Source organism: Channa argus, chromosome 11, assembly GCF_033026475.1.
Source record: "Channa argus isolate prfri chromosome 11, Channa argus male v1.0, whole genome shotgun sequence".
In the NCBI taxonomy this organism is placed as follows: domain Eukaryota; kingdom Metazoa; phylum Chordata; class Actinopteri; order Anabantiformes; family Channidae; genus Channa; species Channa argus.
In genome coordinates this window covers 11,376,408-11,389,347 of record NC_090207.1, presented here as the reverse complement: position 1 = coordinate 11,389,347, position 12,940 = coordinate 11,376,408, and the positions used below count along the sequence as shown (strand labels likewise).

Below are 12,940 nucleotides of genomic sequence, written 5' to 3'. Positions count from 1 at the left end.
CTTGTTTGGCAGCTGATAAGGTTTTACTTTCATTTCCAAATCTGTTTATGTTTTGCTTTCCCCAGAAGCATCCCGTCATTTTTGGTCTGTATTTTAGATATGTTCCTTGGCCTCCTCTGCCCCTGTTTTCACTCATCTATACACACACACACACACACACACACACACACACACACACACACACACACACACACACACACACACACACTGTTTTCTCTTGAAACAATTTCCCTGAGTCTGTTACCAATTCACTTTTTTTAACCTAATTCTGTATTCGGCTACAGGAGTGTGTAGCTACTTGTTTTATCACCTGTTTTCTTGTTGATTGCCTACTTGTTTTCTTGTTGAGCCTTTTCCCCTAGTTTTTATCAGCTCTTAAGCTGCAAGTTTAGTTAATAAAACTATTCTCTGTGTATCAGTCCTGGCCAGTCTATAAACCATGACAAAGCATTTGTAGCAAGATCTCAGATAACCATTAGAGGTTAATTAGATTATCTAGGGGTTTACACAGAATATTTGCCATAGTGCTAAAATTGTGGTTTGTCTTATTTTCTCTCGTTATATAATGTGTAATTTGTTATAATTTTTTATAGCAATATCTAAACACACACTTAACTGTGTAGCAGGACAGGTATCCTGCTCAAGACTATATAATTATTTTTGTTTCACTGTCACATAACTGTGCATTAGTGGGAAAATTTGATAACAATCCATGTACACTTCACAATAACCACACGGCTGAAATCAATGTTAAAAGAAACAAACAAAAAAAAAAGAAATATTGTGCTTTTGACACACAGTCCCTAAATTCATATGTTCAATTGAACACAAAAGAGCTCATTCGTGTATATTAGAGCTGGCCATTTAAAGATGGAGTTAAATAAAACAAGGACACAAAACAAACGTTTCCTAATAAATCTCAAAAACACAAAACAAAACAAACAATGTAGAACTAACAACTCTGAACCCTCTATTGAAATACAAAGGAAAAACGTGACACCTAGTATCACTGGTTCGGTTACGGTTTGTACAGGTGTGGCTGTTTAGATTCTCTCACATTCCCTCGTGCAGGAAGACAATAATTATAAAACAACAAATCAAGCATCCAAAGAACTTTGAGCGCTGAAGAAGTGGAATGTCCCTAAAGGGCTGAATCAGTCACCTGATCTCAAACTGACTGGAATGGATTTGAATTGAAACCAGACTTCTAGTTGTCATTAATCAGTAAAGCACAAACCTTTATGAAATGTACTTTACAGAAAAAGATGGATTCAGTCAGTCAGTCACTGACTGAAAGGCCGACTCTTTGACAAGTTCGCTGCATAGAAAACCTGGTAGAAAATCACAGGGAATAAAGATGTTTATGGGTTGATGAATTTATTTACTGCATGTATTTTTCCTTCGTGTGTGTCGAAGTTGAACTATTGACGTTTTTGGCGTAGTGTATCAAAAACACAACAATTCCCACATAGTTCTGTAAAGTGTATTGATGTAAAGACAGTACATGATACAGTACATGATACAGTAAATGCTTTCAAATACTGCCTTGTCTTTTCTAAAAGCTTAGATGAAAATATATTACTAATTAGCTTAGGCTGTAAATGCTGGGCTTTATGTAGCATCGAATTATGTTCTCATTAAACAATATTTTAAAAATACATCATGTAAAACGATTTCCACTCAAACAAATTTAAAGGCCTTGTGACAGTACACCACCACTGCTAAAGAATTATTAACTGCAACAAATAGCAATAGAGCATGTTTTCCAAAATGTGATTGCAGGTGAGAAGGGTACACTAAAACTTAAGTGTAGCCTAAACCACCCTCGCCACCTGGGTTGATCAATATTGTCTTTCATTGTTTGTTTTTCCACCTCTAAGGTAACAGCAAAATTCACTGACTCACTCACTTGTCAATAAAACAGGAAAGCAATGTGAAAACAAAATCGGATGAAATGGTATGCATTTTCACATGACCTGTCTGTGCTTGTGAATGTGTCACAAGTGCACAAGCTGTAAAGTGTATGGGCACAGACAATTTACCTTTATTCCTATAAAACTGCTAAAGTACACCTATTGAGTATCTATCCAGATAACTGAGAAGGAATCACACCAATACAAGGTTTAAAAAACTGATTTTAAGAGAGATTTACGTATTGTTGATGGGAAACTAAACTATAAAACTGGCTCTTTGATCACAAAGAGCAAGAGTAAGTAAAAGCTTGTGTTTTACCAAATAAGGGCAGGTAAGCAACTACAGCAAGTACAAGAATTACTACAAGTATTAGAAGTACACAAATTCAATACTCAAATAAAAGTGAGTTACCTGCAGTTAACCGAATTACCTGCTACTGGAGAAGAAATACTCTTACCAACGTTTGGATATTTGTAAGGTATACCGTGAGCCTCATGACATATGCCAAATGTCTCTATTACAGAATCCGACCAGTAGATGGCAACTCTAAACCATGAATTCAAACAAATCTATTCAAGTAAGTGATCAAGCCTACCCAACAGACATGAGCTGCGTCTGATAATAATAAGAAACGTTTATACAATATTAGTCAACAATGGTGCAATCTTCAACGTTTTCTCATTCGAAACGTTCAATGACTCTATTCATTACCAGAGCAGGTCTCCAAATTAAAATCTGGTATCATCAATCGTCATGTGAAATTGGTCAGTTGTTGTTCTGTTCGAAAGCCAGGTTAGCGCTCGTCTGACTTTGAGTTGTGAAAGAGATGTGAGGCCAACTGTATAGTGATTCGAATTTAGTGATTACACAGCGCCAAGCGCAATTGTTCCCGTGCGTAACAGCGCGTAAAAGCGCCAATCCAAAGGCGTCACTGTGAATCTGAAAACATCATAACAGATACAGAGAGCGACCAATTATTTGACCAATTATTTGTCTGTTAAAGAAATCTTCCTCTTTCCGAGGTAGTGAACTTGGTGCTGCTGAATATAACCACAGGAAGAACTGTATAGCTCGATATAACACAAAACTTTGAAAAGACTTTCGCTAGATGTTTTAACTGGAAGCTGTTTTTTATCCAGAGAGTTCTTGCATAGACAGTAAATCGATAGCATTAAACCTTTTTCGAAACTAAACTAGAATGAGACAAAACGCCTGCAAATTAAAGAGTTTATTATTTTGAACAATTGGAATTCAGTTCATTACAGACAGCCATATAAGGTGAAAGGCAGCAGGTTCCATGTTTTACATCATGGGAAAACAATAAAATAGCACAAGAAAGAGTTCTTGGGGGAAAAATAAAGACGTTTAGTCTACACGGAGTTTAAACGCCGCCCCAAAGGCGCATCTCTTGGTTTCAGTGGCAAATGATCAGGTCCTGGTAGACCTGGCGAGCCTGCGTTTGGCCTTCTTACGGCTCTTCGGCTTATTTGGTTTCTTGGCTGCTGCTGGACTCTTGGCTTTCTTAGGACTTTTTGACTTCCTCCTTTTCTTAGGTGACTTCTTGGCAGCTGGGGCGGCAGTTCTGGCAACCTTCTTGGCGCTGACCTTTTTGGCCCCTTTCGCCTTTGTCTTCTTCTTTTTCACCACCTTCTTCTTTCTGGGAGCGGGGGGCTTTTTGCTCAGCTTGAAGGAGCCCGAGGCCCCAGTGCCCTTTGTCTGGACCAGCGATTTGTTAGCCACCAAACGTCTGATGGCGATGAGGATTCTGACTCTGTTCTTTACCACGTCGTATCCTCCAGCCTTCAGAGCCTTCTTGAGGGCTGCCAGTGAAACGCCACTGCGCTCTGTGGACGCGGACACGGCCTTGAAAATCAAGTCTGACACCGTGGGATCCTTCTTCTTCCGCGGAGATTTGTTTCCCTTCTTGGGAGATTTGGCTGAAGCCAGTGGAGACAAAGCATTCACAGCAGAAGACATTGTAATTGCGTTAATTTCAGGAGCAAGTGAGTCAGGTTCACTGAGTGAAAGGGCAGCGCGGTATCTCGGCTTGCCCTCTTGACAGGTCCAGGTTTCATAAAGCCCCGATGAGAACCGTGTAGAGTCAGCCCCACAGTGCGCCTCTTCCCCCCCCAGACCTGTCAAAGTTTGTGTTTTCTTCAGTCGGATTATTTTCTAAAAATCCTGCTTAAAATATTGCATGTTCACACACAATGCACAGGATATTAATCAGCGGAATGTGAAATATATACATTTGTATTTTCATTTGGGGATTTGAAAAAATATATTAATGTTGGTTGTGTAATTACAAGCTGGCAGCTGTAAAGTCTAGTTTGACACGTGTATTTGGATCATTTTAACAAGGATACTCTCACTAAACAGCAGAATACAGAGTTTTATAACTAAATAGGCTTTATTGCGACATGGCCGACATACTAGCTCAAAAACTGAACTTTGTTGTAGCCAGGTTTTCACATTAAATTCATTTAAAGACCATCTAAGAAACACAGTTGTCTTCTAGAACCAACTTCAAGGTAGATATCAATTCCTGAAAAACAGAAACAAGGAGGGTGTTAGTGAAAGCATGAGGAGAAGGCTAGACAACATTTAAAAAGTAAATATAAGTATATATGAAAGAAATTTTTTGGTGTGTAGTATTGGCGTAGGTTACAGTACTGCTACTACTTTGTGGAGGGAGATGGAGCTCAGCCAGAATTGGAGTTATCAGCCTGTGAGCAGATGCAGACACAGAAACGAATATATGATTAATTTCCCAGTTCTTTTTTAAGTTTCCAACTCTTGAATTGACAAGTCAGGACTACTATCACATCAGAATGCATGTATTTATATTTGAAGCAGTATGTGTGAGTCTATTGTTTGGCAACAACGTCACTGTGACCCAGCAATGAAAACTAAAAGATCTTATCTAACGTTATTTTGATCACGTTATCTAGGATATGATGCCATAAAACAGCTGACTGATTGCATTATGCGATTAAAAGTGTTCTGTCTTTGGGGGTTAAAGAATTAATAAAGCAATGGCATCATAGTGTGCTAATACTTCCTCTGCTTTTCTGCAGTATTTATTGCTTTTGATAAATGAGCAGAACAAATTACAATATAGTAACAAACATAAAATAATATGCTGAATTATTTGACATGTTTCTCAACACATTTTATCACATTTATATGTGTTGTCGCATAAATTGTGAGTATCAATTTATTGATTTACTGATGAAAACACGTGGTCGCAGCCAGACTGCAAAACTGACATCCTGACGCCCTCTGTAGGTTCTCAGGTGAATCGAATCATGCAACCCTCTCTGCGTTCACATGGATTGTCACACCAGGGGGTACACCAAGTGTACTCAAATGTTAAAGTGGCTGGTTCGGTTCTGGGGAAGAATCGGCACCCCCTGCCTGTTGTGGCTGAGAGGAGAATGTTGTCTAAACCCCTCTCAATCCTGGATAACCCCTCGCACCCACTCCACCGCATGCTGGCTGCACAGAGTAGCACTTTCAGCCGGAGACTGATCACAGTCAAGTGCTCCACAGAACACAGGAGATCCTTTCTCCCAGTGGCCATTAAACTGTCCCACTCACCCCCCTGTTCAACTCATCCCCAAATGAACAAATAGTGTTTTTTTTTTATTTCATTTATTTTTACTGCTCTAGCTGTTTTTTTCTTACTTACTGATCAATAGTATGTGTTTATAGTCTTGGTTTGGTGGATCTTTTTTTCCTTTCTTTTCTACTTTCACGTGGAGAGCAGCTGTTACAAGCCAACACAATTTCCCTATGGGATCAGTGAAGTTGTCTCCTATAGTGATTGTCACATTAATATAATTATAAAATTAATGTGTTTCCTGATAACCATTGCTTATGAGAACAAACCATCGCAACAGCAGAAATTAATTGCTAATATTTAAATCTCACATATTTTACATTTAAGATTGTTTGAATTGATAAATTTTGATAAATTTAATAATAATAATTAATAAATACATGAATTTGAATATCAATTAAATAAAATGTTCCAACCATATAGAATGTATTTACATGCATGTCTCATCTTTGTGCTTTTCCTTCTTACAAACATGAGATACAGTGCATGATTGTGTGTGTGGGGGGGGGGGGAGAAGATATCCGGCCTGCTGTGGTGCACTGATAGCGCCTTCTCCTGATACAAACACATTTTTAGACGTAGTGAGTGTTAGAGAGTTAAATGTGTCAGTGGATGAAATTGCTGTGCCACTACTACACCACTGAAGCCTTCGCTTTAACAGAGAAAAGCTCCATTCTCATCTGTAGCAGGAAAAGGCCCCTGTGATCAGTTCCCTTCTGTGTCAGAATCATTTCTGCTGTTCAACCATTGCTTTTTTTTCTTTGTTTTAAAAGAATTTACGCATTCATGACAGCCTCCCAGTTTCTGTGAATCGTGTTGCCTTTTTAAAGAAAAAAAAAAGATCAAATGTGTTTTACTTTTCCGGGTCTTTGTGGTGTTTTGACCTTCAGCTCTGCGTTGTGATGTGGTTCCCAGCAGGACGCGGGGGCGAGGGGCTTGGTAGAACCTGTTCTCTCCTCCCCGGAGCATGTGACCGCATGTCATCAGTCTCGTCCCGTCAGACACCCAGAAAACTTGTGACAAAAGGAGCCTTTTTGTGCGCTTTACGAAATATAAGCTGCCCCTTAGCATCGCCACCGCCCTCCTTCAGTCTCCTCAGCTCCGTCGGACAACATGGACTGCGGAATAATCATGTCCAAGACCGTCCTCCTCTTCCTCAGCTTGATGTTCTGGGTAAGGAACAGTGTTATTTCCCCTCATGCGGACATTTTAGTTGACAGTGTCCACTTTCTAGAATGGAGGAGAAATTAAGCATGTTCGGTGTCTTTACATCATCGCAATTTCCTCAAGATCCGCGATAGTATTCTTATTATTTATGGTCTTTTAAGTCTTTCCTTTAAGTTTTACATTTTACGAATCAGATTCATGATACACACCCTTGTATCAGATTTCTGGGCAGCGCTAGACCGCAATTTCTCATTTTTTTGCATCTTAATTTAGTTTACATTTGTGTAGATGAGTTGTTTATTATAGCCAAGTGTTTATCGTAAGGTTGTGACTAAGCCGACAAAGTCCATCTGACGAACTATGACCAGAGTTAACATGGCTTCGTGTCAAACTACACGTTGAATATCTGTTTTGCTGGCTTACACTGGCTAATTCACCACGACTCTGCTCGTTTAGTCTCGCTGCTCCAGTTGTCAGCCTCTCTCTGTCTCCTCGAGGGTAAATGGGCCTTGAAGGAACCAATTGAACGTCTGTCCCTTGTGTCCGTGTAATGAGATTACTGTGACATACAACTGTCCTCTATCTCTGTGTATTTGCAAGACAAACACAGGCCCAGTTTATCTTTGTGTCTGAAACACTCCAGATCCACTTTTTACTTCCTTATTCTCATCACTGCAGTGTTTTTTCTTTCTCATTGCGTTTCACACTTTTCCCCATCGCACATATTATTTTAGTTTGTACAATGACTATTTGCTGAAATGTTTTCTTGAATTCCTCCGTGCTTTTCTGTATTCTAGGTTGTTTGCTTGTTAGAAAACCAGCTAACTCAAAGCCTCACCCACATCTGGATTTGTTGTGCGGTCTGCCACTTATGCCTAAAAAGAATGAGGCACCAACTTTGTTTAGCCCACTGCTTAATGCTAAACTAACCAATTAGTGACCACCAGATGTGTTTAATGTTTCAGAAGGCAAGCTGCTCTAAACAGCCGGGTGTGCTAGATCTTGAGAAGCCGCACACAAAGTTAGCTGTAACATGGAGCTGTAACAACAAAATCATGACTCAAGCAAAATACAAAACTTTCCTGTTAAATCCTTTGCCAGACCCAGTGGCATTTCTAATTTTATTAAATCATATTACGTGGCCAAGCAAAGTTTATCTAAAGTCTTTTGAAGTTCCCAAAGCTTTGAAATAATGGTAAATTTTTAAAAGTGAACTGATCCAAAGTAACAACTGATGCAATGAAGCTGCTAGAACACACAGTTTCTGCATATTACAAAACAAAAAGTTTATGTATCTAACCGTAGCTTGTTTCTAAAATAGTTGAGTCAATGTAAATGTGAAAGCTTTTGAGCAACAACATGGTTGCTTTCTTGTCCAGTTTTCAGAACGTACATGCTGTTTGCCCCTAGAGGCCTGAGAAACGATATTTTGAAAAAAACGCAGGAACCCAGTAAAATCCCCCCCTGATCACCTCACAGGTTTTTCACATTCCACAAAGGTTACGCTGTGCTGCTTTGTGCTGCTCCTCAAGGCACAAGATCAGAGTCTCTGGAAGGATTATGGGCAAGCATTTGTATTTTTTTTGGGGGGGGGGATACTCCACCGGGGATCCCGTGACTATGGAGTGATTAAGAGAAGTGAGTCATGAGGCTGAACTGCAGGATGGTTGATTAAGTCACACAAAATACATACATTTACACGTGGACAAACCAATGAAAGTGGTCATCACAGGGGAAGTAATACTGAAAATGGCCATTTTTTTCCGTTTGAAGGATACAGGAAACAATCAGAAAATGTGTCATTTTACAATACTAAAAGGTCTATCAGATTCTTAGCTCTGTACCTTAGGTTAGTGGAGCTTCATGTAGAACATCAGCAAATAAAAATGCATACTGTAATGATGCTTATAGAAACATTAGAAACATTATGTACAGTCTCTTCTACTGATTGTTTTTACATTGAATCTCAACTATTTACTGACTATATACAGTATCCAATAAAAAATGACTGTACTCCTTTTGCATATATTTTTTTCACATTCATATTGCTAACTGACCTTGATTACCTTGATTTGATTTAACACTCTGTTGTGTAACATGATGTTCTGTCCTCCCTGCAGGCTGCAGGAGCAGGACTGGCCTACATTGGAACCTATATGCTCCGGAGCTATGACAGTGTTGGTACTTTCATTCAGGACAAGTACACACTGACGCCAGCAATTATCATTATTGGCATCAGCGTGGTGATGTTCATTTTCGGCGTGTTTGGATGCTGCGCCACAATCTGGGAGTCCAAATTGGGGCTGGGCTTTGTAAGTGTGTGTGCGTGCGTGCATGCAGCTACGATTAGTTTGTTATCCTCTCAGTGTTTTGAACTGACTGACTACAGATTAGGGTTAAAATGCATGTTTCATTCTCCATTGCTTATTGTTTATCTTTGGAGTATATTGTATATTTCAGTCACGGTACTTTTGCAACTTTTCTCATACTCTTCTCTCCAGTTCTTTCTGATCATCGTGGTGTTATTTGCAGCTGAAGTTGTTGCTTTGGTATTTGGCATCATCTACCAAGGCAAAGTAAGTTACAGTTACGTATGGCTTGCTACTGGCAGTAATAGCCCATTAATGAAATACCCGACTCGATATATTGTTTTTTTCTTCTTTTTTTTGTCTGTTCAGACAAATGGAGAACTGGAGAAGCCTATGAATGATGTCATTGCAAAGTATGACGGACAGAACCCTGAGAGCATAACTGTGGACGCCTTCCAGTCGAAAGTTGGTGATATGTTTTTCCTGTGTATAAATAGCTTTGATTTCTCAGTAGCACTTTCATTCCCCTCACTGTCTTCTGCTTTTCTCAGTTGATTACTTCTATTTCCTCTTCTCTGTTTAGTTTTGAGGCTACTGAAGTGTATTTTTTGTTTCTGTTTGTAACTGACCAGATGCAGACAATATATGTTTGTTGTCTTTGCCTTAAAAATGGGTTTAAATTTAAATGAATCTAATCTGAGTACACATGGACAGTAACTCACTCAAAATGTTTCTAAGTAGCAACTTTATTGTACTAATGTATGAACAAGGTAGATTGCCTATGCTGATCTAGTTTTGAGGTATTTCTAGCACAGCTAAACATAATGCAGTCAAATTAAAAAAGAGCATCCATACCATCCAACAACATTCCCAAACATTATTCTCCACCGACATGCTACAAATGCACCACGTTCACACCCCACATTCTGCCCCATGTTATTGTGGGAAATGCAGTAAATTAAATGGTGGGGGGGAATCAAGGTGATTAAGAGCATGCAGGTCGAAAATCACATAGGACCTACTCATAAATAAAAGTAGATTGAGGATTGTATAAGAAGCTGGATATTTGAAATAATCTTCTACCCTCCCTCTCTCAGAGCGACTACATTTCCCTCTTTTTTTTGTCATAATTTATAGAAGCCTCCTTTCTAATCATCTTTGTGTTGTTTCTTTGACTCTATGCAGTTTCAGTGCTGTGGTGTTACAAACTACACCAGCTGGTCCAACACTACCTGGTTTACCAAGAACAACAACACAGTGCCCCTGTCCTGCTGTAAAAATGCCAGTACAGAATGCACCGGTAGACTGGATCAACCAAATCTGCTTTACGGACAGGTCAGTCACGCAAAAGCATACTTTGCACGTATTGACATTTAAAAAAACTAAGCTCATGTGCTTATCTCTTTGTTTTGCTTGGGGTTTGTGTGGTATTGCTTCATAAAGGCTACTGGGTGTTGACTTTAAAATTGGAATTATTTTACACTAAATGTTTTTGATTGTTTATGCTCAAAAAATATTTTTTTATTAACCATTATGACTTACATTTACCCTTTGCATGTATGTACTTCCGCATGTATTTTAGGGTTGTAAACCCCAAGTTCAGCACCTCATAAGGGCGTTGGAATATGCACTGCTGGTCATTCTGGGCTTTGCCATCTTCAAGGTAAGCATTGGTACAGTCAGCATAGCCCAACACACACTTAAGCAGTTGTGAAAGTGTACTGTACAGTACATCCCACAAAGTCTTGTAACAGAAATATGTTAAAATGTGTAAAAAATGTGCTGTTAATGTGGTGAGTCACTTTATGTTTGGAGTCATAGTAACAGGTGTAGTCTTTTGAAGTAGTCTACACATACTGCTCTATGCCGTGTTGCAACTCTAAAATGCATCGATGTCTCAATGTAGCATAAGTTCCATGATATGTTACAACTTGGCAGCGGTGGGAATCCAAGTTTAAGTAATGTTGAGTGCAATTCTTGCCTTAAAATCCATTTGTGTAGTTCTGTGGTTGCTTTTTTGAGGGCTACCTCTTGAAACACAAATTGTTTATTGTGGCATCAAGCCAATACAGCATTTATGCATTTTATGCTTGTAGAAAGCTGACCTCAGATGAATTTACATATCTGAATGGGATGTGCTCCCTGTTGTCCTGTAAACCTCTAATGCACACCGTACTTAACCGTCGCCAGGCCTAACAGCCCTCGCTCTTACATAAAATTAACTTTTAGAGCTTGTGCCTGATTAATTTTGCATTTGTTATTTCAGTTCTTTGGGATGCTGAGCATATGCGTGATCACCTGTAGATGTAACAGCAAGAGGAGTGGCTACCAACCTCTTTATGCTTGAGACTCTTCCTGGAAAAAAAAAGTCCAGCACACATGTTTATTCTGCAGTTAAGAGAAGCTGGGTCAACATTGTTTTCCTGAACATGGCTTCCTGTTTTTAAGTTATTTTTATGATGTAAGTTTCTATGTAGACATCCTCCTCTGGAGCAGCTTTTTGTCTCTCACAATGTCTGTAAACCTAGATCTGCTGCCATGACATCATGAGAGGAAAGATGGCAGACAAATCTCTTTTTGGACATTACCTGTTGGCTTAAAGCTGCTCTTCACTGTACTTCATTATGTAGATTTTCTTTTGAAGAACTTGATTCTTTGCAAAACTTTAATAATTATAATAATAATATTTTAATCTTTATAGGATTGTAGTCATATGTATATTAGTTTAATACCTTGTTTAGAGTTACAGCCAACCAAATTAATGCATACAGTCTGTGTGTATATGTATTTTTTGGGCTCATTTAATTCTATTAAATAAAGTTGCCGTTTTATGTAGTTTACTTTAGGTGTGTTTATTTTTCTAAATTAAAAGGTTGAAATTTTTACAATAATGTGGAGTTTGGTTTAGTTACATCACATCCTGTGTGTGTGTGTGTGTGTGTGTGTGTAGCATCATTACTTTCACCACGACCTGCCTTCTCTTTGTTTCTCTCACTGCACTCTCATGTCAACATTATAACCAAACTAACCATGGACTAAACCTTATTTAATTGAAGACATCAAAAGAATAATAAGAAATTGAAAACATTGAAAATTTTCAGTATGCTCCAGTTTAGCTCTCTCTATTGTCATGACTACGTAAAGCACACATGGGGTCACCTGACGTTTCAATGAAAAATGCCTCATCAGTGAATTAATATGCAACAAAATCAGTGCAATATGGTTGAAATGATTCAATTGTTTGTTTTTTACATATATTTGAAATAAAAGTGGGTAGATTTTACCTTGTTAAATTTCTGTTCCAGTTACATCCGTTTTCAGCTCATATGTTGTATTTGTACCTGCTCTATTATCTCTTGGATTTCAATAAATTGAATTCAGTTAAATACATTTATGTTATGTAAATGTATTTACACAAGCTCCTCCTTTTCTTTCTTGGGGTATTCCACCCCCACAAACCTGATGGATGACCGTGATAATCATCAGGCTATAAATATCAGGCTGAAATAAAGTGGAGACAAGGCTATTTCATATAGAGAAAGACCGGCTGTATTTTTCCCAAGGAACTAGTCTGGAGACCAGTGAGGGCGTAAATACATATGTTGCTATGAAGTGAGGGGAGGGTGTCCTCAGGTATATTTTACAGCAGACCAATGTGCAGACCATAGTGTTTTTCTGTCTTCCTGAGTCTGATAAAGAGGCCCGTATTATATACAGTGCAGCTTATAGGAGTGCTCTTCTTACATATGCCAAAAAGAAAATTAAATATAAACTCATGTCCGAGGTGTTGTAGTCATCACAGAGCGCAGATTAAATAAGTTAGGTGGTAAGGTGATGCAAATGCAACTAATAACATGAATTATCTATATATAAATAGCATTGAATTGGGGTTTTTTCGTTTAGTTTTTTATATAAATATTACATACAG

At 38.6% G+C, this 12,940-nt stretch overlaps 2 protein-coding genes across 3 annotated transcripts; one reads left to right on the top strand and one right to left on the bottom strand.

The window, feature by feature from the left end:
- Positions 1-3,127: 3,127 nt before the first annotated feature.
- On the bottom strand, positions 3,128-6,533 carry LOC137135898 (protamine-like protein). Its single transcript, XM_067520651.1, has 3 exons — positions 6,394-6,533; positions 4,597-4,640; positions 3,128-4,459 (listed from the first exon to the last, which is right to left on the bottom strand). The coding sequence occupies exon 3, from the start codon at positions 3,889-3,891 to the stop codon at positions 3,343-3,345; it is 549 nt and encodes a 182-aa protein (XP_067376752.1). The 5' UTR covers positions 3,892-4,459; positions 4,597-4,640; positions 6,394-6,533; the 3' UTR covers positions 3,128-3,342.
- A 36-nt stretch (positions 6,534-6,569) lies between these two features.
- tspan36 (tetraspanin 36) lies at positions 6,570-11,852 on the top strand. 2 transcript variants are annotated; one of them, XM_067520649.1, is made up of 7 exons: positions 6,570-6,709; positions 8,824-9,015; positions 9,205-9,279; positions 9,382-9,477; positions 10,198-10,347; positions 10,595-10,675; positions 11,279-11,852. In XM_067520649.1, exons 1-7 carry the CDS (start codon positions 6,650-6,652, stop codon positions 11,357-11,359), a joined length of 735 nt encoding a protein of 244 aa, XP_067376750.1. In that variant the 5' UTR covers positions 6,570-6,649; the 3' UTR covers positions 11,360-11,852. The 2 variants fall into 2 exon arrangements, with proteins under 2 accessions (XP_067376750.1, XP_067376751.1); XM_067520650.1 differs by lacking the exon at positions 8,824-9,015 and having other exon boundaries at positions 6,576-6,709.
- Positions 11,853-12,940: the final 1,088 nt, after the last annotated feature.

Coding starts and splice junctions, on each gene's coding strand:
- LOC137135898 (XM_067520651.1), bottom strand. CDS start 3,891: ATGTCTTCTGCTGTGAATGCTTTGTCTCCACTGGCTTCAGCCAAATCT.
- tspan36 (XM_067520649.1), top strand. CDS start 6,650: ATGGACTGCGGAATAATCATGTCCAAGACCGTCCTCCTCTTCCTCAGC. Junction 6,710..8,823: donor TCCTCAGCTTGATGTTCTGG/GTAAGGAACAGT, acceptor TCCTCCCTGCAG/GCTGCAGGAGCAGGACTGGC. Junction 10,348..10,594: donor CAAATCTGCTTTACGGACAG/GTCAGTCACGCA, acceptor CATGTATTTTAG/GGTTGTAAACCCCAAGTTCA.